The sequence below is a fragment of the Vespa mandarinia genome, chromosome 2 (genome assembly GCF_050613455.1).
Source record: "Vespa mandarinia isolate Hongniang chromosome 2, ASM5061345v1, whole genome shotgun sequence".
NCBI lineage: Eukaryota > Metazoa > Arthropoda > Insecta > Hymenoptera > Vespidae > Vespa > Vespa mandarinia.
In genome coordinates, this window is record NC_140811.1 from 14,061,971 (window position 1) to 14,083,952 (window position 21,982).

At 33.1% G+C, this 21,982-nt stretch overlaps 3 protein-coding genes across 14 annotated transcripts; 1 reads left to right on the forward strand and 2 right to left on the reverse strand.

The window, feature by feature from the left end:
• Positions 1-687: 687 nt before the first annotated feature.
• On the reverse strand, positions 688-3,284 carry LOC118441344 (Golgi resident protein GCP60). 2 transcript variants are annotated; one of them, XM_035865609.2, is made up of 4 exons: positions 2,975-3,284; positions 1,706-2,769; positions 1,564-1,629; positions 688-1,486 (listed from the first exon to the last, which is right to left on the reverse strand). In XM_035865609.2, exons 1-4 carry the CDS (start codon positions 3,150-3,152, stop codon positions 1,385-1,387), a joined length of 1,410 nt encoding a protein of 469 aa, XP_035721502.2. In that variant the 5' UTR covers positions 3,153-3,284; the 3' UTR covers positions 688-1,384. The 2 variants fall into 2 exon arrangements, with proteins under 2 accessions (XP_035721502.2, XP_035721507.2); XM_035865614.2 differs by having other exon boundaries at positions 1,570-1,629; positions 2,975-3,283.
• A 470-nt stretch (positions 3,285-3,754) lies between these two features.
• Positions 3,755-21,878, forward strand: fdl (fused lobes). 7 transcript variants are annotated; one of them, XM_035861950.2, is made up of 9 exons: positions 4,033-4,166; positions 7,023-7,112; positions 10,367-10,421; positions 14,942-15,085; positions 15,753-15,884; positions 16,588-16,850; positions 16,943-17,554; positions 17,642-18,371; positions 18,523-21,878. In XM_035861950.2, the coding sequence occupies exons 4-9, from the start codon at positions 14,952-14,954 to the stop codon at positions 18,668-18,670; spliced, it is 2,019 nt and encodes a 672-aa protein (XP_035717843.1). In that variant the 5' UTR covers positions 4,033-4,166; positions 7,023-7,112; positions 10,367-10,421; positions 14,942-14,951; the 3' UTR covers positions 18,671-21,878. The 7 variants fall into 7 exon arrangements, with proteins under 7 accessions (XP_035717756.1, XP_035717812.1, XP_035717860.1 ...); XM_035861939.2 differs by lacking the exon at positions 7,023-7,112 and having other exon boundaries at positions 4,024-4,161; XM_035861929.2 differs by lacking the exon at positions 7,023-7,112 and having other exon boundaries at positions 4,026-4,166.
• s-cup (spermiogenesis-related protein stanley-cup) lies at positions 7,593-13,871 on the reverse strand. 5 transcript variants are annotated; one of them, XM_035862022.2, is made up of 5 exons: positions 13,352-13,871; positions 9,788-10,037; positions 9,443-9,691; positions 9,218-9,374; positions 7,593-8,773 (listed from the first exon to the last, which is right to left on the reverse strand). In XM_035862022.2, exons 3-5 carry the CDS (start codon positions 9,649-9,651, stop codon positions 8,471-8,473), a joined length of 669 nt encoding a protein of 222 aa, XP_035717915.2. In that variant the 5' UTR covers positions 9,652-9,691; positions 9,788-10,037; positions 13,352-13,871; the 3' UTR covers positions 7,593-8,470. The 5 variants fall into 5 exon arrangements, with proteins under 5 accessions (XP_035717915.2, XP_085520479.1, XP_085520482.1 ...); XM_085664353.1 differs by adding an exon at positions 10,354-10,533 and having other exon boundaries at positions 9,443-10,037; XM_085664356.1 differs by adding an exon at positions 10,354-10,797 and having other exon boundaries at positions 9,443-9,990.
• Positions 21,879-21,982: the final 104 nt, after the last annotated feature.

The following is a 21,982-nucleotide window of genomic DNA, read 5'->3' on the forward strand; positions in this document are numbered from 1 at the left end:
TTTAAAGGAAAAACAAATATTGTATTACCCATGCCGTCTTAAAAAGTGCTCTTCTGATCGAAAAATTGTGTTAGAGCAATGCTAATACGTGATAAATAGAAAAACGTTAGGGTGCAGAGTATATAAGCGTGCTTTTTTTTTGAAAAATAATGCATCTGTAACTAACGTGATTCTGTCGCTATATAAAATATAGTAGTATTATTATATATAATGTTATTAATGATATACAGTGAATTATACTGGTGTAAAAACAAACTATGGTTATAATATAATAAACGTTGACATATTTAAAAGTTACAGATCCGAATTTGTTTCTTTAGGTATTACGAATGCAAATACGTATATGAATAAATAATGCACAAGCGTGTTTTATATACTTATATTGTATTTCTCAAAAACAAAAAAAAAAAAACAAAAAAAAAATTATGGAATAATTTGCGTAAAGCCATAAAATGTGGTGCTAATTAAGCGTACCGGAACTATATTCTTTCTGATTATACGAGTAATATACAATCTACACGAACACCCACAGACGTACACACAATCGCACGGAAATGTAATACATTTAGACTGTGCATTGTGAAACTATTTCTTCTGATACTTTTATTTCTTGTCCATAATTCAAGATCTTTTGATCAACTTTCCTCAACAAAGTAACAAACATATTTATTGTTCTTGTGCTAAATCTTTCCTTTTTTTTTTTAAATAAAAAGTGTCCTTACATAACTATACAATAAATATCTATATCAATAAACGTCTAATGCCTGCAGTTGCATATATGAGCTAAAGATTTCCTTTCTTTTGTTTTAATTTCTGAATAATATATAGACATTTGAAATTTCAGGCAGCTGTAGAGGGGCCACCGAAACATATAGAGAGAATTGATTTGAAATCTAAACAAATATCCAGAACAACATATCCAGAAAATATAAGAAACAGGATTGAAAGTGGTAAAATCTACATATCATATTTGAATAATACATGCAGACAATACTAAATGTTTATTAATACAGATTTGTTTTTTTTTTTTTTTTTTTTTTTTTTTTTATAAGTTTTATTAACTTATCGTAGTTCTTTTTTTTTGTTTTCCATTCAACATCATTGATTAGCCTGTAATAGGCGGGTACGAATACTAATTTGTATATATAATATATATGTGTGATATATGCGTGTATAAATATATATATATATATACATATAGATATATTTTAATATATGTATATATACGTATATTATTTTTGCACAGTGAACACCTTGTCTTATGTGAGAAAAGACAGGATATAGGACACTTTATTTAGTTGGACTAGCAATATCAGCAGGCGATTATGACGAGCCAGTGCACAACAAATATACACTCAATGAATCCTTAATTTAACAATTACAACTAATCCTTTGTAAATCCTGGTCTAGTGTAGTATACTCGATAGTAAAGTGTTTTACTTCGCCACAATGAATATGAATTGTCGAACTTCAGAAGATATACTCCCTGTGATCAAAGAATTAACAAGGAATTAATTTTAGTACGTGATTATTATTATATAATAATTTATGAAAGCTCATTACATTTACCTGTCCAGGATATTGATGACTTCCAGCATATACTTCTTCTTGAGAATCTCTCCTGTAGATCTTAATAATGAAAACATACAAATTTAATTATAAATGTAGAAAATTTAGAAAAAATAAAATGTTATAGTATACTTACAGGTACTATTACACTTATAGGTGGCGTGGCTGGTTTATATTCAATTCTATTATTTCCGTTTATTCCTCCACTTTCTAAATCATCTTGAGTTTCGTAATCATCTTCTTCATCTTCATCATCTTCCGATTCGCTAATGTGAACAGATACTTGATCTGTATCAGACTTAGACCATTCGAAATAAACTCCAAATCCAATATCATAACCATCGGTGGCAAATTCCCAGAATAAACATGAACCATCTTCATGAGTTGGTACCCTCACAGTAACAGTTTCTCCATGGCCGACCTTTATAACAGCATCACCTGCTTCCTTTCTAATTGTTTCTTTAAATTCTTCCACACCTTTACGTGTCCACATTTCAGCAGGGGCAATCTGTGGCCAGTCTTCTTGTAACTCATCTGAATCTTCATCTTGTAAAAGCGCAGGCTCATTTTCTGTTATGGGTTCCTTTTCAGTATTTTTGTTTGTGTTATCCAATTCATTTGTTTCCTCTGGTTTTTGATCTTCTATGACTAATTGATTTTGATGTAATTGTTGCATATATTGATGATAATGTTGTTCTTGTAATTGTCTAATCAAAACAGCCTGTTGCTCTGGATTTCCAGGATATTGTTGTTCAGCATACACTTTAAATTGATAATATGTTTGTAAATTGAGCGCATCTTGTATCTGTCTTTTTTGTGACTCCAATTTTAATCTTTCCTCTTCTTCTCTTTTTTTCTCTTCAGCTAATTCTGCCAATCTTTTTTCTTCTTCTACCTGTTTAATTTCTTCTTCTTGCTTCAAACGCTTTTTTTCCTCTATATCTCTCTTTTGTGCTTCTACTACTGTCTTGAATAATGGACATAATTTATCTAGTAAAACTATAAATCCTTCCATTGCTTGTTCCTTAGATATATCCCCTAAATTTTGCCATGCCAGGCGTCTATCTTTGCCAATTACATCTAAAACTCCTAGTGGTGGGGCATTTTCAGCAGTACATTTTCCATGCATTACCTGCTGTGTGAATGCAACCAACTTCAATTTATCCTCATACGAAAGGTGAACAGCTTTTCCTTCTTTCTCTGAGAAAGCAATAATAAAATATTAATGAATACATTAAAGATTTATTTATAGAAATCTGCATGTGGAAAACGATAGGAGAATCATTAACTTTATAGATTAGAATCCAATGAATTTTCTTATATTTTTTTCTTAAGATCTTTTCTAATTATAAATATAATAATAATAAGAAAACAAGATAATGAATTATCAAGTAGACTCGTATACCTTTATAGAAACTAAGTGCAATTTTATAGAGCTCCCGTGTTTCGAAACCCCATAAATGTGGTTCATAAAGCTCTCCACTTTTGATATCATCCTCATTCTTGTTCGAATCACTTTCTGAAACATTTAATTTTTCGATGTCTTTCTCTACTACGGAAACAGTCTCATCGGTCGCCGCCATTTGTAACTGAATGACACGTCAATGAACAATGCTGCCATTACAATTCTAACCTCATTGAAAATATAATCAAGGTTTCTATCATACGCGTTTTTATTATAAGAATTTATCGATATGCCGGTATAAATTACAATGATTTAATTATTAAAAATATAAAGAATATAAAATGCAGAATATAATTTTCAATAAAATATAATTATACGTATTATAAATTGCGCATATTTAAAACTATACCAAATATAACTACCAAATATGTTATCATCAAATACACGCTAATTTTTAACCAATTGCATTTATTTCATCAGATTATTATTGTTTTTTATTCTAATTATTAATTTTAACAAAAATGAATATTTTCGGAAGAAAATATAAATAATCATTTTTTAACTAGTAAGAAAAATTCGAGATAAAAGGAAAAACAATTTGAATAAAGAAAACAGAATCAGTAAAAGGCGCTCTTTACATGTACTATTACGATTGGCTGAATATACGTGACGCTATCGTACATATTAGTTGATAATATTATCGACAGAGAGCGTTGGGATGGAGCTGCGATGGTAGCTCCCTCAACAGTAAAAGTTTTTCTTAATTCGGTCTAGAGAATCCAACGGAGTGGGGGTTGCAGATAGCGGAGAGCGGACGCAGCATAGACAGATGTGAGGGCCAGGCTGGCCATCAGGTAAAGGTCGTGTGGGAGTGGAAAGAAGTAGAACCAGTAGCGGAAAGCAGTGCGGAGTCGAATCGGAGCGTGCGCGCGCGCTAAATCGTACACTTTTCGGAGTACTCTCTCCTTTGACATGGAAGAAGCTTACCGTTACACGCGTGACCTTACTACAAACATCTTTCAACGATTTTTTCTCTTGGCGTGAAAAAAGTGCCTTCTCGTATGGTTAAGTGTTACAAGCGTTACACGAACGGTGGATGGAAGAGAGCATCATCGTTGATCTGGGATCGAGACCGAAGAGATTTTTCTCTGAAGGACAATCGGATCCAACGTAATCGGTCTTGCAAGGTTAGGTGAGTTGTTTTTCTTTTTTTTCTTTCCCCTTCTTTTTTTCCTTTTCTTATTTCTATCATTTCTTTTTGATCACTTTCACTTTGAGATTCTTCGTCTGAGAGAAAAAATACAATGCGAGAGAGAAAGAGAGGAAAAGAGATAGATAGATAAAACAGATAGAAAGGCGGAGTAGGAATTATTTACCACGAACGATAATTATCGATGTTTATCTTTTTTAACTTTTAATATCTAATCTTTTCTTTTTTATTTTCAAATGAATATAAGACGATATGTTAATATCTCTTTCTCTCTCTCTCTCTTTCTTCCTCTCCCCTCTCTTTCTCTCTCTTCCTTTTATCATTTTTGTCTATCCTATGCACATTATATCTATTATAGCGTACAATTTATTCTAAGAATAATTCGCATGGTTCGATATTGAGTGAAAGTATTCTCGGAAAAAGGATTTCTCGAGAAAATCAAACATTATTATCGTATCGAGAATAGATTAGATTCTTCATTACATAGCTCATTAAATTTTTTCTCGCCAAGATTTTTATCTATTTCGATTATATTTGCGTATATTCGCTAATGTATAAATTATAAAAGGCCTTTAATATGTAAATCAATGCTACTTTAAATTTGTCTTATTACAAGAAAAGATTAGAAAACCGAAAAAAGAAATTATTGGTCATATATTGTCATATATTCATATTTTCATTTCTTGCTTCTTAACATTGCTTTTGTAATACGAATAAGTACGTAAGATCGATTAATCAGTCTTATAATTGACAGTACCAACTCGTTTATCTCTATACGACGATGTCCCGATTTTGTTCGCATAACGTCGACGAATTAAGGTCAGGTCTCTTCTTGCCGGATCTATGTAAATTCTATATATTAGTAAGAGTATTGCCAACGTCATTATTAGAATTTCATTGTGATCAGCTAACTAACATTATATAGTTCGAATTGTATTGGATCGTAACCTACGTCATATATATATATATATATATATATATATATATATATATATATGCACATATCACACGCGTCTGAGGTATATTTGCATGTACATATTCATATATGTATGTGTATATATATACATATATACATACATATATATATATATATATATTTATATATGCTGTGTATATTTTATAACATGATACTATGGTAAAATAATTGACTTAGTCTAAAGTCACATGTTATTTCTATATATATTTTATACCCAAGATATACTAATTTGTATTATCGCATAGTCATTGGTAATATATGTGTATATATACATATATTACCAATGATATATATATACATATGTTGGTAAACGTGTTAAAAACTTGAAATATTAGGTTAAGTAGTGGAGTCCTTCGTTTAAATGTATCAAAACTACAAGTGTATTTAAGAAACTTCCGCGATTATTATATCTTCACAACGTTTGCTATTATAACGAGCGCACGGAGTATGTGTGTATGTGTGTCGGCTTCGTTAAGCGCATCGTTAAAATTTTAATCTCTTGGGACTTCAGCAAGAAGAAAAAAAAAACACAAAAAGAAGAAAGAAAATAAAATATAATGGAAAAAAAAAGAAAAAAAGAAAAACGTAACAAAAATAATGGACAGTAGTTGGGCACTGTCGTTTTCCGATTTCTCTAGATAATAATCACGCTAGAAGATAATCACTACTAATTTGTCGTCTGTAGTAATTTTCTACGTAAATTGGTGACAGTTTAAACGGAAATTGGTCGAGCATGTTTTCTCATTTTCATCCAGAAATTCTATATTTCTCTTTCTCTCTCTCTCTCTCTTTCTCTCTGTAATGTTTTTTCCTATGTATTTTTATGTCTTCTTTCTAATTATTTAAATAATACAATATTCATCTATAAAAAGGTTTATAACAAAAATTAATTCTTGACATTTTAACTAACCAATGGAGACAGCATATAAGTGCTAATCCCTTGTTGATTCTACAAGAAGCCGTCTCAGTTCAAAATATCCTATTACGTGGTACTACATTAGTCTAAGTCTAGATACTCAGTAAAAAAGAGAACGAAGGAGAGAGAGAGAGAGTGAGAGAGAGAGACAGAGAGAGAGAGAGAGAGAGAGAGAGAGAGAGAGAGAGAGAGAGAGAGAGAGAGAGGAAGATAGAGATAGAGGGAGAGATAGAGAAAATGAAGAGTTCATGTTAGAACTAGAATAACTTCGAATAGAAGTCTTTCAAGCGTTTCTGGCGGTCTCGATATCTGAATTATAAATCCCCACGAGGTCGTAAAACAAATGATTACTGGCGGATGTAACGCAATACTGTTGCGGGCGCGCAGCCTCCCTGGTCTCTCTCTCTCTCTCTCTCTCTCTCTCTCTCTCTCTCTCTCTCTCTCTCTCTCTGTCTCTCTCTCTCCTCTCTCTGTTTCGTCTCCCACTTCGTTAGATCGCTCACAAATCGTCTGGATATTCTCACGTTCGAACAATACGTATATATTTGTACGTCGCGTGCCACGAGTGTCGTAAGACGTGAAGAAAAAAAAAAAAAAAAAAAAAAAAAAGAAAAAAAAGAAAAAAAAGGAAAAGAAAGAAAGAAAGAAAAAAATAAGAAGTAAAAACAAAAAAACATATTTGTAAAGAAGAAATATATGTGTCTGATTTGTGTGAGAATTTATACGAGATAAGTTTTGTAATTCATTAATCCGATATATTTTTTCACATCGTGAGAAATGATATTTTAGGATAATATATTATATAAGATACGAGCGTACACATATAACTCATGGATATCTTCTATTCGATTAAAATGTTATTATAATTTATTTTGTTGATTTTACGAGTATACACTTCGATAAGGTAAAAAAAAAAAAAGTAAGATTTTTATAAACATTATTTCAGGATGGTGAGCATGACAATGCAATAACTTTGGTGCTGCATCCGATACCAAATATCATGATATAAAACTTATTTGTATCATAATGGAATATCGTAAGTTCGAAGATTTAAATTTATATTCGACAAAATTTAAATTATTTTTATGATAAGATGATATCTATACATTTCAATGCGATTAGTCCTATCTCAAGCATGAATGAATAATAATTTTTTGTTTTGCTTCTTTTTCTTTAATTCTCTCTTTTTTTTTCTTCTAATTATTATCTAGCATTGTTTATTTGATTCAATATTAAATTAAAATTCTCGTACACGCGTTTTTAAACTATATTAAATTTAGATCGAAATATCTTTCTGTATGCGTGCGTGCGTGTGTGCATGTATGTGTGTGTGCGTGTGTGTATACATGTGCATAGTATCAGTAGAGAAACATGCGTAATAATAATTTCATTCGAGAAATAATACGGCTTTTAATCACATATGTATATACATAGTGAATTTTTCTCTCTTCTCTGTTTTCTCTCTCTCTCTCTCTCCCCCTCCCTCCCTCCCTCCTTCTCTTTTTCTTGTTTCCTTCTTTTTTTTGTATTAGTAAGAGTATTTTGATAACGAATATTTTGTTTACTAGAATGTGTATAGGATTTTATCGTTGGTAGGAATTTAATCTTAAGTAAAATGTACGATACAACACGCTTTTGTAAATTTATTGCAATATATTCGATAACGTGTAATACCATTCATGTTTTATCGTTTATATCTGAGCATGATTCATATGCCTAATTATGACTTTTTCTTCTATGATTTACATTTCGTAAAATCCAAAGTTACACGTACGTATATATATGTATATATATATATATATGTGTGTGTATATATATACACACACATATATATATAAGAGAATCATTTTTTAATAACGTATCTATTCATAATGCTTACATATATATTTTTATTGATTTATAGTGTTTTTGAGATCTTTTTTGATAGCTTTGAATTTTTACGATTATTTATTTATTTGATATTGATCATCTGTACTATCTCATCGATTCGTTGACACTTTCCCACATTTTTGAATATATTATAGATAGATATAGATATATGATTATATGTAAGTAGTCTAATTTTTTGACGTGCTTACGAAAAATCATTTACAATTGTTATAAGAATAATCAAGATTCAAAGCTAATTTTACTGTTCTTTTCTTTTGATTTATTTCCGGCGATTGGATGTCAAGCTTTTGATTATTCTCAAAGAATAATAGCTAGTAGAATATAATCCTTATGATCTAAAAGAGCAGCTCGATTTGTTGATTTACCTTGACGTTATCCTTTTTTTTTTTCTTTCCCTTCTTTAAACGAATGAGAAACTTTTGTCGACTTTTACGATCGAAGAAAAGATGATGGAGGCTGGCACTTTCACCGTGTCACTCTAAACTATAAATAAACGTCTTAACTTTAGACGTATCCATCAGCTTCCAATTTCAAAGCAGCCTCGTAAGAAGGTAGATCTCTATCGTCTTTCGGATTTTCTTCCTTCTTCGGTTGACTTGTTTCTGAATTTATAGTAGAAGTGTCTTCGTTCATCGTCGACTCGTTTATTGTAACTTCCGTGGTATCCTTTTTCTCGCTGGAGAATGGGAGACTTTGCGGATCGAAAATGAGACTCTCGTAAGCAGGAGGTGGGCCCGGTGTCAACGGACAAGGAAGAGCAGCTTGGGTTCCATCTTCCGGGTTCGTCATTGCTACTCTCTCCGGGCACTGGCATGTACAGAGAATTAACGAATTTTAAATGAGCTTAGAGTGTAGCCTTTGGTGTAAGTATTTCTAGAGAGGCTCTGCGTGTGACTTGAACGTGGGAGACGTTCTTTCGGGAGAGAAGTTTAATGAAGAAAAAAAATGTTTTTATTTATATTTTCTTTTTTTCTTTCCTCTTTTTTCTTTTTTCTTCTATTTAAAGAATTTCCTCGAACAATGGATATTTAATTTGAAACGAATGTTGATTTATTTCATTTCAATTTTGATCACTTGAAATCGAAATATAATAAATACCATTTACAATCGGTATTCCTCTATATTTTATTTTTATTTTATCTCATGATTGTTTGCTTGTTTGTTTGTTTGCTTGTTTGTTTTTTATTTTATATCAATTATTTAATTAGCAGAGTCTCTCTAGAAGTAATTGAGTCGTATTTTAGATTTCACCGTGATATGGGAATCCATAGTGAATACTTCGAGACTATGGACGTCGGGTTCGGGTCTCCAATAATGAGAATATTCCTGAGGTCGATATTTTTTCATATTTTTATGACAGCAATAACATATCACTATCAGTACCATGATCACTCCGCTAAGCATAGCTCTGAAAAACACAATTCCGTTTATTAATCATTCATTCTCAATACAGCTATAATTCAAAATAATAATTACCCTCCGAGTAAAATGTTTACGTGACCGTGCAAGTCAGTTTCGAAGTGACCGTTCTTGCCTGTACTACCACTGTTCGATGAAATATTATATCCCAAAATATTTGAATGATCTAATTCGATCGACGTTTTGCTTTCATCGGGACTGTTAACGATACTGTTCGAGTGATTTTGGGCGATCTGCACCGCGGCCAACACAGCTAATCCTCTCATCGCTTTTTTGTTTACATTTATTCAGTCTTCAAAATGTACGCTAAATTATGTTTCGATAAATTTTGATTATACCATCAAAGTGACTAAACATTAAAGGCACGTATCAGACTTATCTCGACGCGATACTTTGACATACTTTCCTTTTGAACCATTTCATTCCTTGTGATCTCACGATAATTTCTTCTTCGATTCTTCCAAAGCAAGAATCTTCGTTCGTCTTTCAAGTCCTCGTAAGTTATTGTCCACTATAGCTCTCATCGATTTCGTGGAGAAATTTAATCTTGGACAATGAGAAAATCCACGAATCGTGATATCGTGGTTTGTCCTCTTCTTCGTCATCTTTTGATTATAATAAAATATGATTTATTTTAGACTTCTTAGTATATCTGAAAATGACATTGAAAGTTTTAAAAATATATATATGAGTCTACCATGGATATTATAACGATTTTGAAAATACTTGAGATCTTTGTTTTTAACGAAGTTGTCCAAAGTTTTGGCTAATGAAAAGCGATATTATGTATACGAAAACGCGTCGTTTACATATTTAAAACAAAGAAAATATTCGTTGTTTGTCGCAATGAAATATAGTGTCAATAAGTAATATCTGGTGTAACTTGCCAAGTTTAAACATTTTTGATTTATAATATCTATATCCATGAAAGTGCTCGATGTAATTCTATGTAAGCTTATTCCTATCACCTATATGTTGTAGATGCAATACAAAGGCAGGATTTTGGATGAAGAAGTTCATTGATACGTCAAATACAGTAAGTCCGTACATATATCCTTTACAATTCTCGAAGCATAATTTTTCTTCGTTAGCTTAATTAAATAATTTTATCGCTGCGATGTATTTGCTTTTATTCGAAAATCGTTCTCCTGTATAAAATTCGATTAAACAAAAATTCTCGTGCGTTATTCAAGATGAACGCTTGCTTCGTCTGCCAAAAGAATTATTTAAAATCTTTTTCGAGCTCATGCGTAAAGATTCATTCGTGCGACGATCGTATATTAAAAATACTTGTGGTCGAATGCCAAAAAAATTAAGTAAAAGCTGTTAACATCTAATTTCGACTATACACTTTCGTGTTATCTGTTATAAGTGTTATCTTTATTTCTCTTTATCAGTTTTTTTTTTTTTTTCTGTAATAAGGAAAATATAATAATATTCTATACATGTTTACAAGGTTTATCTATCGTAATTTGTTTGGATGTTAACAAATTCGAGATAATTTTTTTGAATTTATTAAGCAATAACTTATATATATATATATTATTTGCATGTTAAAATGTATAATATAAGTTATATATACAAATGTATAATATAAGTTATATATACAAATAGTTGATTACAACCTTCACCTTAATACGATATGCGAAATAACCATTATCTTCCGATCGTTTCAAGATAGTTCGAAATTTATTGTGCTTAACACTTATCAATGTATATCATTAATTATATCGATTAATTTGTTCATGAAAAAAAAAAAAAAAACAGTTATTTTATGCGAATATGAAAAAGACGTAATTCGAGTAATTTCAGAATGATAACTGATAAATTCAGAGATAAATTCAGAGTGTAGAAAAAAATGGAACGCGGGACAATGCTTGCAACATCGGCAAATATCGGTCGATTAAAAGGCCTCTTCGAGGATCGAATTTATCTACTTTCGTCTACCACGTTGACCTTGCTTTACATCGACGAGTTTGCTGACTCTTTTATATAGTCGATGCATCCTATCGGCACGATCGCATAAAAATTTTGCGAGGCCTTACTTGACAAATGAAAAATGATATTTTTTTTTTTTTTGTTATTTAGAATGCATGTTGAAAATCGATAAAGGAATCGGTTGGTCGAAGTTGAAATTGAAATTGAAATTGCAATTGCAATTCAACTCCCGAAGAAACATTCGACATTTTTCCAATGAAATTTTTCCCAAGAAATCGCGTCAATATTTTAACAATAAAAATTTATATGTAACATTCGCCTTGTATTATTGTTATTATTCTTATTTTTTTTTCTTCTTTCTTTAAAGGATTGCAGTTTCACCGATTCGTCATTAATTTTGAAAAAAAAAAGAAAAAAAGAAAAAGAAAAGAAGAAAGGAGAAAGAAACTCGTATGAGTGTGAATTGTCGGTGTTTAAAGCATTGTTCGATTTATCCAGACTCACTTTAAAGCGCGATAGGCGCGAGAAAATTACAGAACCGTGGGGTGAGCCTTTAGAAATCACGACTTCGCACTTCAATGTGGACGGGCAAAAGCACAATATAAAGCTCGATCGACGTATACCTACTTACGAACGTTCTACGAGAAGAATACTGTTATCTTTTTGTTGAAAAAAAATTCAGGGCGAAATTTGCACGATGAATTCAAGGGGGATGAGCGGACATGATTTATCATCGTGATCTGTCAGAACAGCCGATCAATAGATTTTTAACATCTATCTTGTTTTTTTTTTTTACATTTTTTTTTTCTTTTTTATAAATTCAAGTTCAGTTGATTGGACTTCTACTTTAAATACATTATTGAAGCTAATATACGAAATTGTTGTATATATATTTGCAAAATAAGTATGTTAAAAAATGTGTAAATATGAAATATATAAATATTAAATATATAAATATAATAAAAAAACATAGTCTTTATTTTTCGGAAAAAGATACCATTTAGCTTAGTCAAAAGAATTTATTAAATAATAAATAAGAAGACTCGTCAACATTGTTATGTAAAGAAAAAGGAAGAAAAAAACATAGCAGCGAAGTAAAAATATATACGATAGTTATAAAATAATAACTCGAGAAAAGAAAAAAAAATGTAATTGAACGATCGAAGCCGTGTACGACGATGGTAGCAGTAAGGATAATAGAGAATTGTGCGCGCGCTCTTTCTCTCTCTCTCTCTCTCTCTCTCTCTCTCTCTCTTTCTCTTTCTTAGATTACGATTATGCCGAGCAAGAAGGCGAAACTGTGAAGTAGTACGAGCATAGGACGTTGCGTGATGAATATTAGGAACGTAGGAAAGGACATAAATGAAAACATTTGTATTACTTTCGAAAAATGTGAAAGAATAAAATGGGAAAATAGAAAATAAAAAAAAGAGAGAGAATGTCCAGACGTTCAAATCCAGATCCTCTATCATGTTTCTTTGACAATTTATTATCCAGAGAGAGAAAGAGAGAGAGAGAGAGAGAGAGAGAGAGAGAGAGAGAGAGAGAGAGAGAGAGAGAGAAAGAGAGAGAAAAAGAGAGAAAGAGAAAGAGAAAGAGAAAGAGAGAGAGAGAGAGAGAAAGAGAGAGAGAGAAAGAAAGAAAGAGAGAAAAAGAGAGATAGAAATAGGAAAGGACAGTTTCCACGTGCTCGCGCTGCTGATAGAACTGCAGTATTCGAGATTTCTCTCATTGCAAAGATAGACTCCACAGGTGTTCTCGATAACACAGTCTCTCGATACTACACAGTACTCTCGATACGAAAGATACGATATTTAGGAATATTCGAATACGAATTCTCGTTATGAACGTATATCATAAAAGAAGAAACGAAGTGTTCTCAAACGAAATCGATTTTCGTGCGTAGGTATATGTGTTACTTGTGCACATATGTATATGTATACCTGTATGTCTATGTAAAGAACAAGGCCTAAATCCATCGTAGGAGAATGGAAATTGGATCGCACGAAAGTAGGCGCGTTCACTTACCCGCCAAGCCTGTTTGCATCCTGATAAAATCACTTCGATCGGATCACTACCAGCGTTGTCCTTGTCATCCGACCTCGTCGTTCTCGTCTTCGTCGTGTCTTGGCATTAAACGATCACCCCTAATCACGAATAGCTCGTTGATAGTTTCATCGAAAAATTCTTCCCTTTTCAAATGAATTTCTTTTGCTTTCTTTTTTATCCTTTAAATGTCACCAAGAGAAAAAGGCAAGAAAAAATAAAAAAAAATATATATATATATATGTATATATATGTATATATAACTCTAATACACAAATTTAACTGTAACTCTTTTAATATGACGAAAATCAAAGATTATAATCTTTTTGTTGAATTTATCGATAAGATCGATCACTTTTAGAAGCGAGTTTTCAAAAGATCGATCGATATATTTCAAATTGAATTTCTTGCGATCCAGAATAAAATGCTATTGGAGGATCTTTTCTTTTCACCCCCTCTCGATCCGTTTTCAATACAGTTTCGTTCGAGACTAGTACCTAGCGAGTCGACCGTTCGTCGGACTCCCCGTTGCCTGGCTACGCCAGGACGGTTGCGGCGCCGCGACGCGTCGCGACGCACGCGATTTAGCTACACCCTCGTGCCTAGTATCTAGACACTCCTAACGTCATCCAACGAAATCAAGGAGTAATCGGTACCCTCTTTTTGTTTCTTCTTTGGTCTTTCTGAACGATCGATCAAGATTCGTATTTATCATTTCGGTAAAATATAGAATCGTTATCGTTATAAAAAGATATTTAAGATTATGTTTCGATCGGAAAATAATTATTACGAAATTCATGTGGAATTATTGAATTTCTTGAAAAGGAACAGCATTGAGTTTACAACATTTATCGACTCGGTTCAACGGGGCACTCATTGTCAGTCGACGTCTATCGATCGATGATCTCGTTCCACTTTTAAGAAGCGCAAGCGGAGCTTCTAATCGTCATACCGAGGAATGCCGTGGTATAAGATCGTACATAGTGAATTTCTAGTCGTTATAATGCTTTTTCTACGGCGTTCTCCGTTCATCAAGGCATACGTTTATAGGTATAATATAATTTTTATATATTTTTCTTTTGGAAAATAAAAATTTGCGGGGTAGTTTGTAGTCATATTAATATATATTAATTTTATATTTACACACCTACATACACACACACACACATACGCAATATTAAATACAATTTTATAAAAACACACACACATATATATGTATGTATTATAAAAAATAATCGATATATATATATATATATATATATATATATAAAATAAATACATTCGTATACAATATTTCAACATTGTCTACTTATCATCTTTTTTTCTTTTTCTTTTCTAGCATCGAAACCAATAACAATGAAGAGTAAATACAAAAGAGTTTAAAAATATTATATTTGACGATTATATTAAATAAGTAACGATTCTTAACGATATTTAAATAAGTAATGACTCTCAAAGGTCATACTGATTATTTCGACGACCTTTATGTATATAATTCGATCGAAATAGGACACCCTGTATGATAGAAGCACCGAACGAAATTAACAGCAGTCCCATTGATTTTGTTTGCAGATTAGCGAGAATGGGGGGTAGCCTGCCGAGCGGATGGATGAGGAGGATTCTCCTCTTCCTCGTTTTGATAACCGGCGTACTTCTTATTGCCATGTACGCGCATGCACCGCCACTTGCCTCGTTGCAGCCCTTCACGACACGTCGGTGAGTTAAAACTCTAAATAGCCATGGTCGATATTACCCATACGTAGTAATAAGTACTTACATACGTGTGTATGATATGTACTTAATACATAAAGAAGAGACAAGTTTAAGTGTTGGAATGACAACGTTCAATGTCAATGCTGTATGTAAAAACGTCGATAGCTTTACATTTGTGATTATGAAAAGTTCGTCAAACGTCGATGATCACAATATAGATCTGTAGATTATATCTCATCGATACCAAGTCCCGTTTTATGACATTTACGAGTCTGTTAAAAGGTCGTAACTTCATCTTTAAGTTCTCCGATATGCCATCGAGAGAAGGAATGTCTTGTTAAGGAAAAAAAAAAAAAAAAAAAATTAGATAAATGTAAAAGTTACTCGGACATCCTCTTTTCCTTTCTCTTTTTTTTTCTTTTTTTTCCTTTTTTTTTCCGTTAGTATTCCTAATCTTTACTCTTTCGCTCTTCACATTTAATTCTGTTTGTTTATTTTCTATTTCTTTTTCTTTTTCTTTCTTTTTTTTTCTTCTTATTTCTTAATGCCTGATATACGTACTTAATTAACTGTAATCATTCGTTCAGAATATCGCATGTTATTATATGCTTTAAAATTTTTTTACAATATTTATTTTTTTTTTGTTGCACTCGTGTCTTAACATACACAGATTGGAAGAGTTCGAACAGGGCTTCGTAACCTTCTTGGTCGATAATGAGAGCACCAAAAATCCGGAGGATCGCCTATACAAGTACTTTGGTGCACCAAGGAAAAAGAATTCTACCGGACGTGATGAACGGACGTACGATAAGAAAAAGATTTTAAATCCCGGACTTCGTGTGCTTGCCCATGCGACTATATCATGTTTTAAGTTGATTGTCTCGAGAAAAAAAGAGGATACGTTAAATGATAAGCTACGCCATCTAATTTGATTCTTTAATCGTTAGACGAAATATGAGGTTTCCGTTTAACGAAGAAAAAGCTGACAGAATCAACTTAAAACTATGTACAATATTTGCTAGTCAGTTCTCTCGAAATTTTTAAAAGCTTGCGAAATTTCATTAAATCTATCCGTTTAGCGTCCCATTTCCATAGAAATAATATTTTACGATATTTTTCCAAAACTAGTGTCACTCTCGCTTTCTCATTTGAAAACTTATTATTTTGGTATACGATTTCTTTTCAGCATAGCTTTTTCTTGATTAGCTTCTTTTTTTTTTCTATTTTTCTGTTTTCTTTTTTCCTTTTTTAATAAAGTACACACTCCAACCGACGTATACTTATCGTAAATATACGTTGAATAGACACGTCGCAACAACCATTTATCATGTAATTTATTTATTTTTGTGTGGAGCTTTTTACCTGCAATATTTTCGAGTGATACAAAATTGCTACTCGTGTGTTATAGTACTTAATCGATATTATATTCGATTATTATCGACATCTTGAAATCTAATATTTTTAAAAATATCGTTTTATTATTGTTACATTATTGTATTCCACAGAGTCTTTCAAAGTCCCTGGTCATGGACGTGCGTCGCTGGTCGTTGCGAAAGAAGGGCCGTGAGATCATCGAGAATCTCCTTAGCAACTTGTACAGCTCTATGCGGTGGTAATACTCGTCTCTTGTGGCCTAGACCTACAGGGAACATCATCCTTGGAGATGAAAGTGTTACTATGCATTTACAGCAGATAGAATTTGTCACAGTAAACACGAGCGATCGAGACGTAAAGACTTTGTTGGAATATGCCAAAGACGTTTTCTTAGGTAAAATATTTATAACCAAACGACGTTTGATCTTTTACGTAACGCGATCACAAACGTGTATGATATGTAAAAAGGGTACTTCCCTTTTATAGGAAACGTAAGAAGTCTGATTCGAGTGGCAAACGTCAAAGGTAAATCAGGAATCGATAGTTTTCTGATATATTTAAGTGCTGGCAATTCACGTGGGACCAAATTAACCATGGACACGGATGAATCTTATACGCTCGAGCTTATTTTAAAGGGTAAGATTTTGGAAGCTCGGATAACAGGAAAAAGCTATTACGGTGTGCGCCACGGCCTTGAGACACTTGGACAAATGATCTGGTGGGACGAGAGCGCCGAAAGGCAAGGTTCTCTACGTGTACTCTCTCGTGCTTCGATCGAAGACAAGCCAGTTTTTTCATATCGTGGTCTACTCGTCGACACAGGGAGACAATTCTTCGGGATCAACCAGTTAAAGAGGCTGATCGACGGTATGGCTGCCTCGAAACTGAACACCTTTCATTGGCACCTAACGGATTCTCAGAGCTTCCCCTTTGACTCGGTACAGTTTCCGGAAATGGCGAGATGGGGAGCTTACAGTGGCGATCAAGTTTACACGCCGGATGACATTAAAGACTTCGCTGATTATGCAAGAATTCGAGGAGTCAGGGTGCTCGTTGAGATAGACTCTCCTGCTCATGCTGGTGCTGGTTGGCAATGGGGTGGGTGGATCATTGATGTTTCTTTCGTATTTTAATTCTAATTTGATAAAAGAATGTTCGATTAAGTAGATTGAAATTATTCGATAGGAGCGGAACATGGGTATGGTGAACTAGCACTTTGCGTAGACCAACAACCTTGGACGTCTTACTGCGGTGAACCAAACTGCGGTCAGCTAAATCCGATAAACGAGCATTCGTATAGGATACTAGAGGGTCTCTATAGGGAGTTGTTAGACCTGACTGAAGTACGGGATATCATTCACCTTGGGGGAGATGAGGTGAATCTTGATTGTTGGGCACAGTACGGAAATATAACCGCGGCGATGCAAGCACAAAATATGACCGATCATCATGCTATGTGGGCGGAATTCGAAACGAAAATGTTCCAACGATTGGTTAAGGCAAATCATGACGAGATACCGAAGGCAGTCATTTTGTGGAGTTCTCCACTCACGAAACGTCCATATATTACGACGTATTTTGATCCAAAGATACATGTCATTCAATCTTGGGGTGGTAGCAATTGGCTTGAAACATCGGATCTTTTAGAAGATGGTTTTCGAGTGATATTGTCACACGTGGACGCTTGGTACTTGGATTGCGGATTTGGTAGATGGAGAGAAACCGGTGAAGCTGCTTGTGGCGAGTATCGTACCTGGCAAACGGTTTACAATCATAGACCTTGGAAGGAATATCCTCAGCAGCAGATGAATCTAATTCTCGGTGGTGAAGCTGCAATTTGGAGCGAGCAAATGGGTCAGGCGTCCTTGGGACCACGAGTATGGCCAAGAGCATCGGCTCTCGCCGAAAGATTATGGTAATTTGTCATTATTTTGGATCTGGTTGTCACAAGCATTGTCAACTTCATATCTTCGTCGTGTTATCCCATTATTATTATTATTATTATTATTTTTTTTTTTTTCTTTTTCTCTTTTTTTTTTTTTTTTTTTTTTTTATTATTATTGTAGGAGCGATTTACCAACCAATGGTTATTCCACCGACGAAGGTGTGTACACGAGGTTAGCAGCTCACGTTGAAGTGTTAACGAGTCGAGGCATCAAGACGGAAGCCATGTGGCCACAATGGTGTTCTCAGAATCCCGGCAAATGCCTCTGACCGATCGTTAGATGATTGAGAACGAGCATTATTCTATTACATGGATCGTGGAGATCAATTGCGACGAGAGAACGCTAGAAAAACCAAAACGGATGGCCATCCCTCTCAACGGAACGTCGATAAATGAAAGAAATTAAAATTGTCTGAGTAGGTCGCTATAATTTTCCAATAAGACATCGATCGAGTCGCATCGAAGTGATACTCGTAACTGCCATGAATACTCGTGTTGCCTACGATATTGCTGCACGACGTGACGATGGAACGACGATCCGCGATAATAATGGCCTCTTAGAAAATAAGAACGGATAAACCTTGACGTTTTTTGAAAGATCAAGCAAGACTAAGAAGAATTCTTCTTCCGGTCGCGCGCGCACTCTTAACGGACCGGTACCTATCGATCGATTTCGAAGGAACGTCGCGTTAATCAGCAAAATTCTATGATTCTGTTATCTTTTTTGGATATTTTAAAGGGTTTGGAAAACATACATATGTATATGTAGAATGAAAGTATAAGATATATTTTAAAAATATAGTTACACTGATTGATTTCAAAATTATCTAATCACACCTTAAACGAGATAACAGTGAATGATTTTATAAGATATATTTCTTCGATGGTTATCGTTTATAGTGAAAGTATTTTTCTATTTCTTTTTCTTTTTATTTTTTTTTTTTTTTGTTCACGATACACCGAGCACAGGAGAAAAAACAAGGATAATGTAGTTTCTTCGAATTAACGGATCGTTTAATTATAAGAAACGAATAGAAAGTACTATGCAGTACTGAAAAGAAGTCTCGCGAGATGGTACAAGGAAAGGGAGGGGGGATAACCTGACGTTCCATTCCATCTGGACTTTTGATATTCCCGTAATCCCTGCAGTACGTCTTGTTTAAGGAAAGATTTAAAATATGAAAAGATCCTTTAAGATGAACGTGAGATAAGCTTTGTGTGTACATAGTATCGCTGTATGTAAGTGTATAACGTGGTATGCGATGTTATTGTATTAAGATTTAGATTAATCATGCTGTGGTGAGGTGATGAGAGAAGTAAAGGAGAGAAGGAAAGAATGGAAAGAAGATGTAACGTGACAAGACGAAACGTTTTTTTTTTGTTTTTTTTTTGTTTTTGTTTTTTTTTTTTTTTTATATATATACACACCGGGTGTCTCCTTTTAATATTTTTTTTTCTGTTCGAAGTGCCTTTTAAGCTGTTCAATCGTCTCGCGCATCGCGATCTCGTTATAGTGCGTGCGCGTGACGATCGCGTGTACGTTCCTACATTCTGATAAGGAAAGGTGGAAGATCTAGAAAGATGACAGGAATGGGCACGTAATGTACGAACGATATAGTGCACACCGAACATTTATCTATCATAAGGTTACTGGACCGACGCATTGCACTAGCTATCTCGTTTTAAATCTTGATTCTTCCTTGTTTAGATTTTAAAATTCAGATAAATGAAAAATTTTTAATAATATTTGCAAGTTTATCTTTACATTTCCCACACGAGTTTTAATCTTTCGTCATATTTATACGTCGTTTGATCGTTAGATTCTCAGATCATTGATATCTACGAAGGATCAATTATATAAAACGATCATAGCTTCGAAGGTCAGTTGAAATCTTTGAAAAAGGTACTTTCGTCCATTGACTTAAATTTATACAAAGTGCTCGTGTTAGCTTTGTTAGCCAAATCTCGATGAAATATATATACCAAATGTCAAGCATGTTATTTGTTGGTGAATCGAAAAACTTTTTTAACTAATTGTTAGAAATCAGTTCGAGATACCAATGTAACAGAAATTGCTTGTATGTAGGTACTAGAGAACAAATTGATAATAACGTCGCTAATGTTTAGCGTGAAAATATATTGTGTTGATATCTTTTACTAATGTTTTAGGATAAATGTTGAGAAGGAAAGATTGGATGCAGATTTACTTATAAAATAATAGCGAACATTATATTAAAAAAGACCATATTGATGATGAATACGTTGAGATTTTAGATCCTTTTATCGTTTTAAGACAGCTTCGCTGCATTATTAGAGACGCTCTATTTGCATTGGTCGAGGCCGGTGACAAGAAATCGAAACGTGAGTTTTATTTTATGATGTAGTTAATTAATTAAAAAAATTCGAATTATTCCGACTAATGAACGTGGGACAAATAGAAATAAGAATGACTACTTGCGTATGTTTCTTATTGTCCCTTTTATAAGCACAATATAGAATTCTGTTGTCCGACAAACAGAGTCACGACTGTTCTTATTGAAAATAAGATTCATTTTTATGATAAATATTTAAAATATTACAAATAAACGAATGTAAAAGGCGATTCTTACGACCGGCCATCCCGTGTTCAGTTTCCCGAGTGAAATATAACGAAACGAGAATAGCGTTGTAGTTTTTAAGTGTTTTTAGGAATGGTATAATATTCGCAAATGTTTAGTAAGAGAAAGGATCCGTGTTATATTCTTATACCGGTACTTCTTCTTTCTCCCTATATTGCGATATCGATGGTGAATTTAACGTGTGAAAGTATTATAAATATCGTGTACAGATACGATCAGAAAAAAGTTGTACTCGTAGAAAAACGAAAAGAGAAGGAGATAATAATAATAATAATAGGAATTAATTAAAAAAAAAGAAAAAAAGAAAAAAGAAAACCGGTGAAAAAAAAAGAGAAAAGACAAGAAAAGAAAAGAAACACGAAAGTACTGTACTTACTGTTACTTACTGACATTGATAATCGTAAGCGAAATAATTAAGACAGGTCCTTGACTTTACCCAATGAAATTATTCGCGACGATTTAGCTAAACGAATGAAATATATCGTTCGATGTTTTCCTACTCCGCCTCGTTATGGAATGAGAAGATTGGGAGAAGGATGGAGAGCATTAGATGAAACTATAGATACAGACACAAATAGTAATAGTTAATATATTATAAAGAAAAGAAATCATGCGTAATATTGATGGGGACGTATTCCTGCGTTTATACGATTATTGGTTTTCAATGGCAAAAATGTGCATATACAGAATGATCGTTTCAAGAAAGATATACTCTGTTACAAAATGCGAATAACAAATGTTTAACATAAACTGAATTTTAATACGAGCCTTTTGTAGATTTGTAACTTTTATTCCCGTCCTACATATATGAAATCTAATTCAATAATTAATTATGTTTGTATTTTGATAATTATCTTAATTTTTTGTTCTTTTTTTTTTCTTTTTCTTTCTTTTTTTTTTTTATTCTAATCAACTATGATAATTCGCGAAACTGATTTGTATGTATATAATTCTCATTCGAAT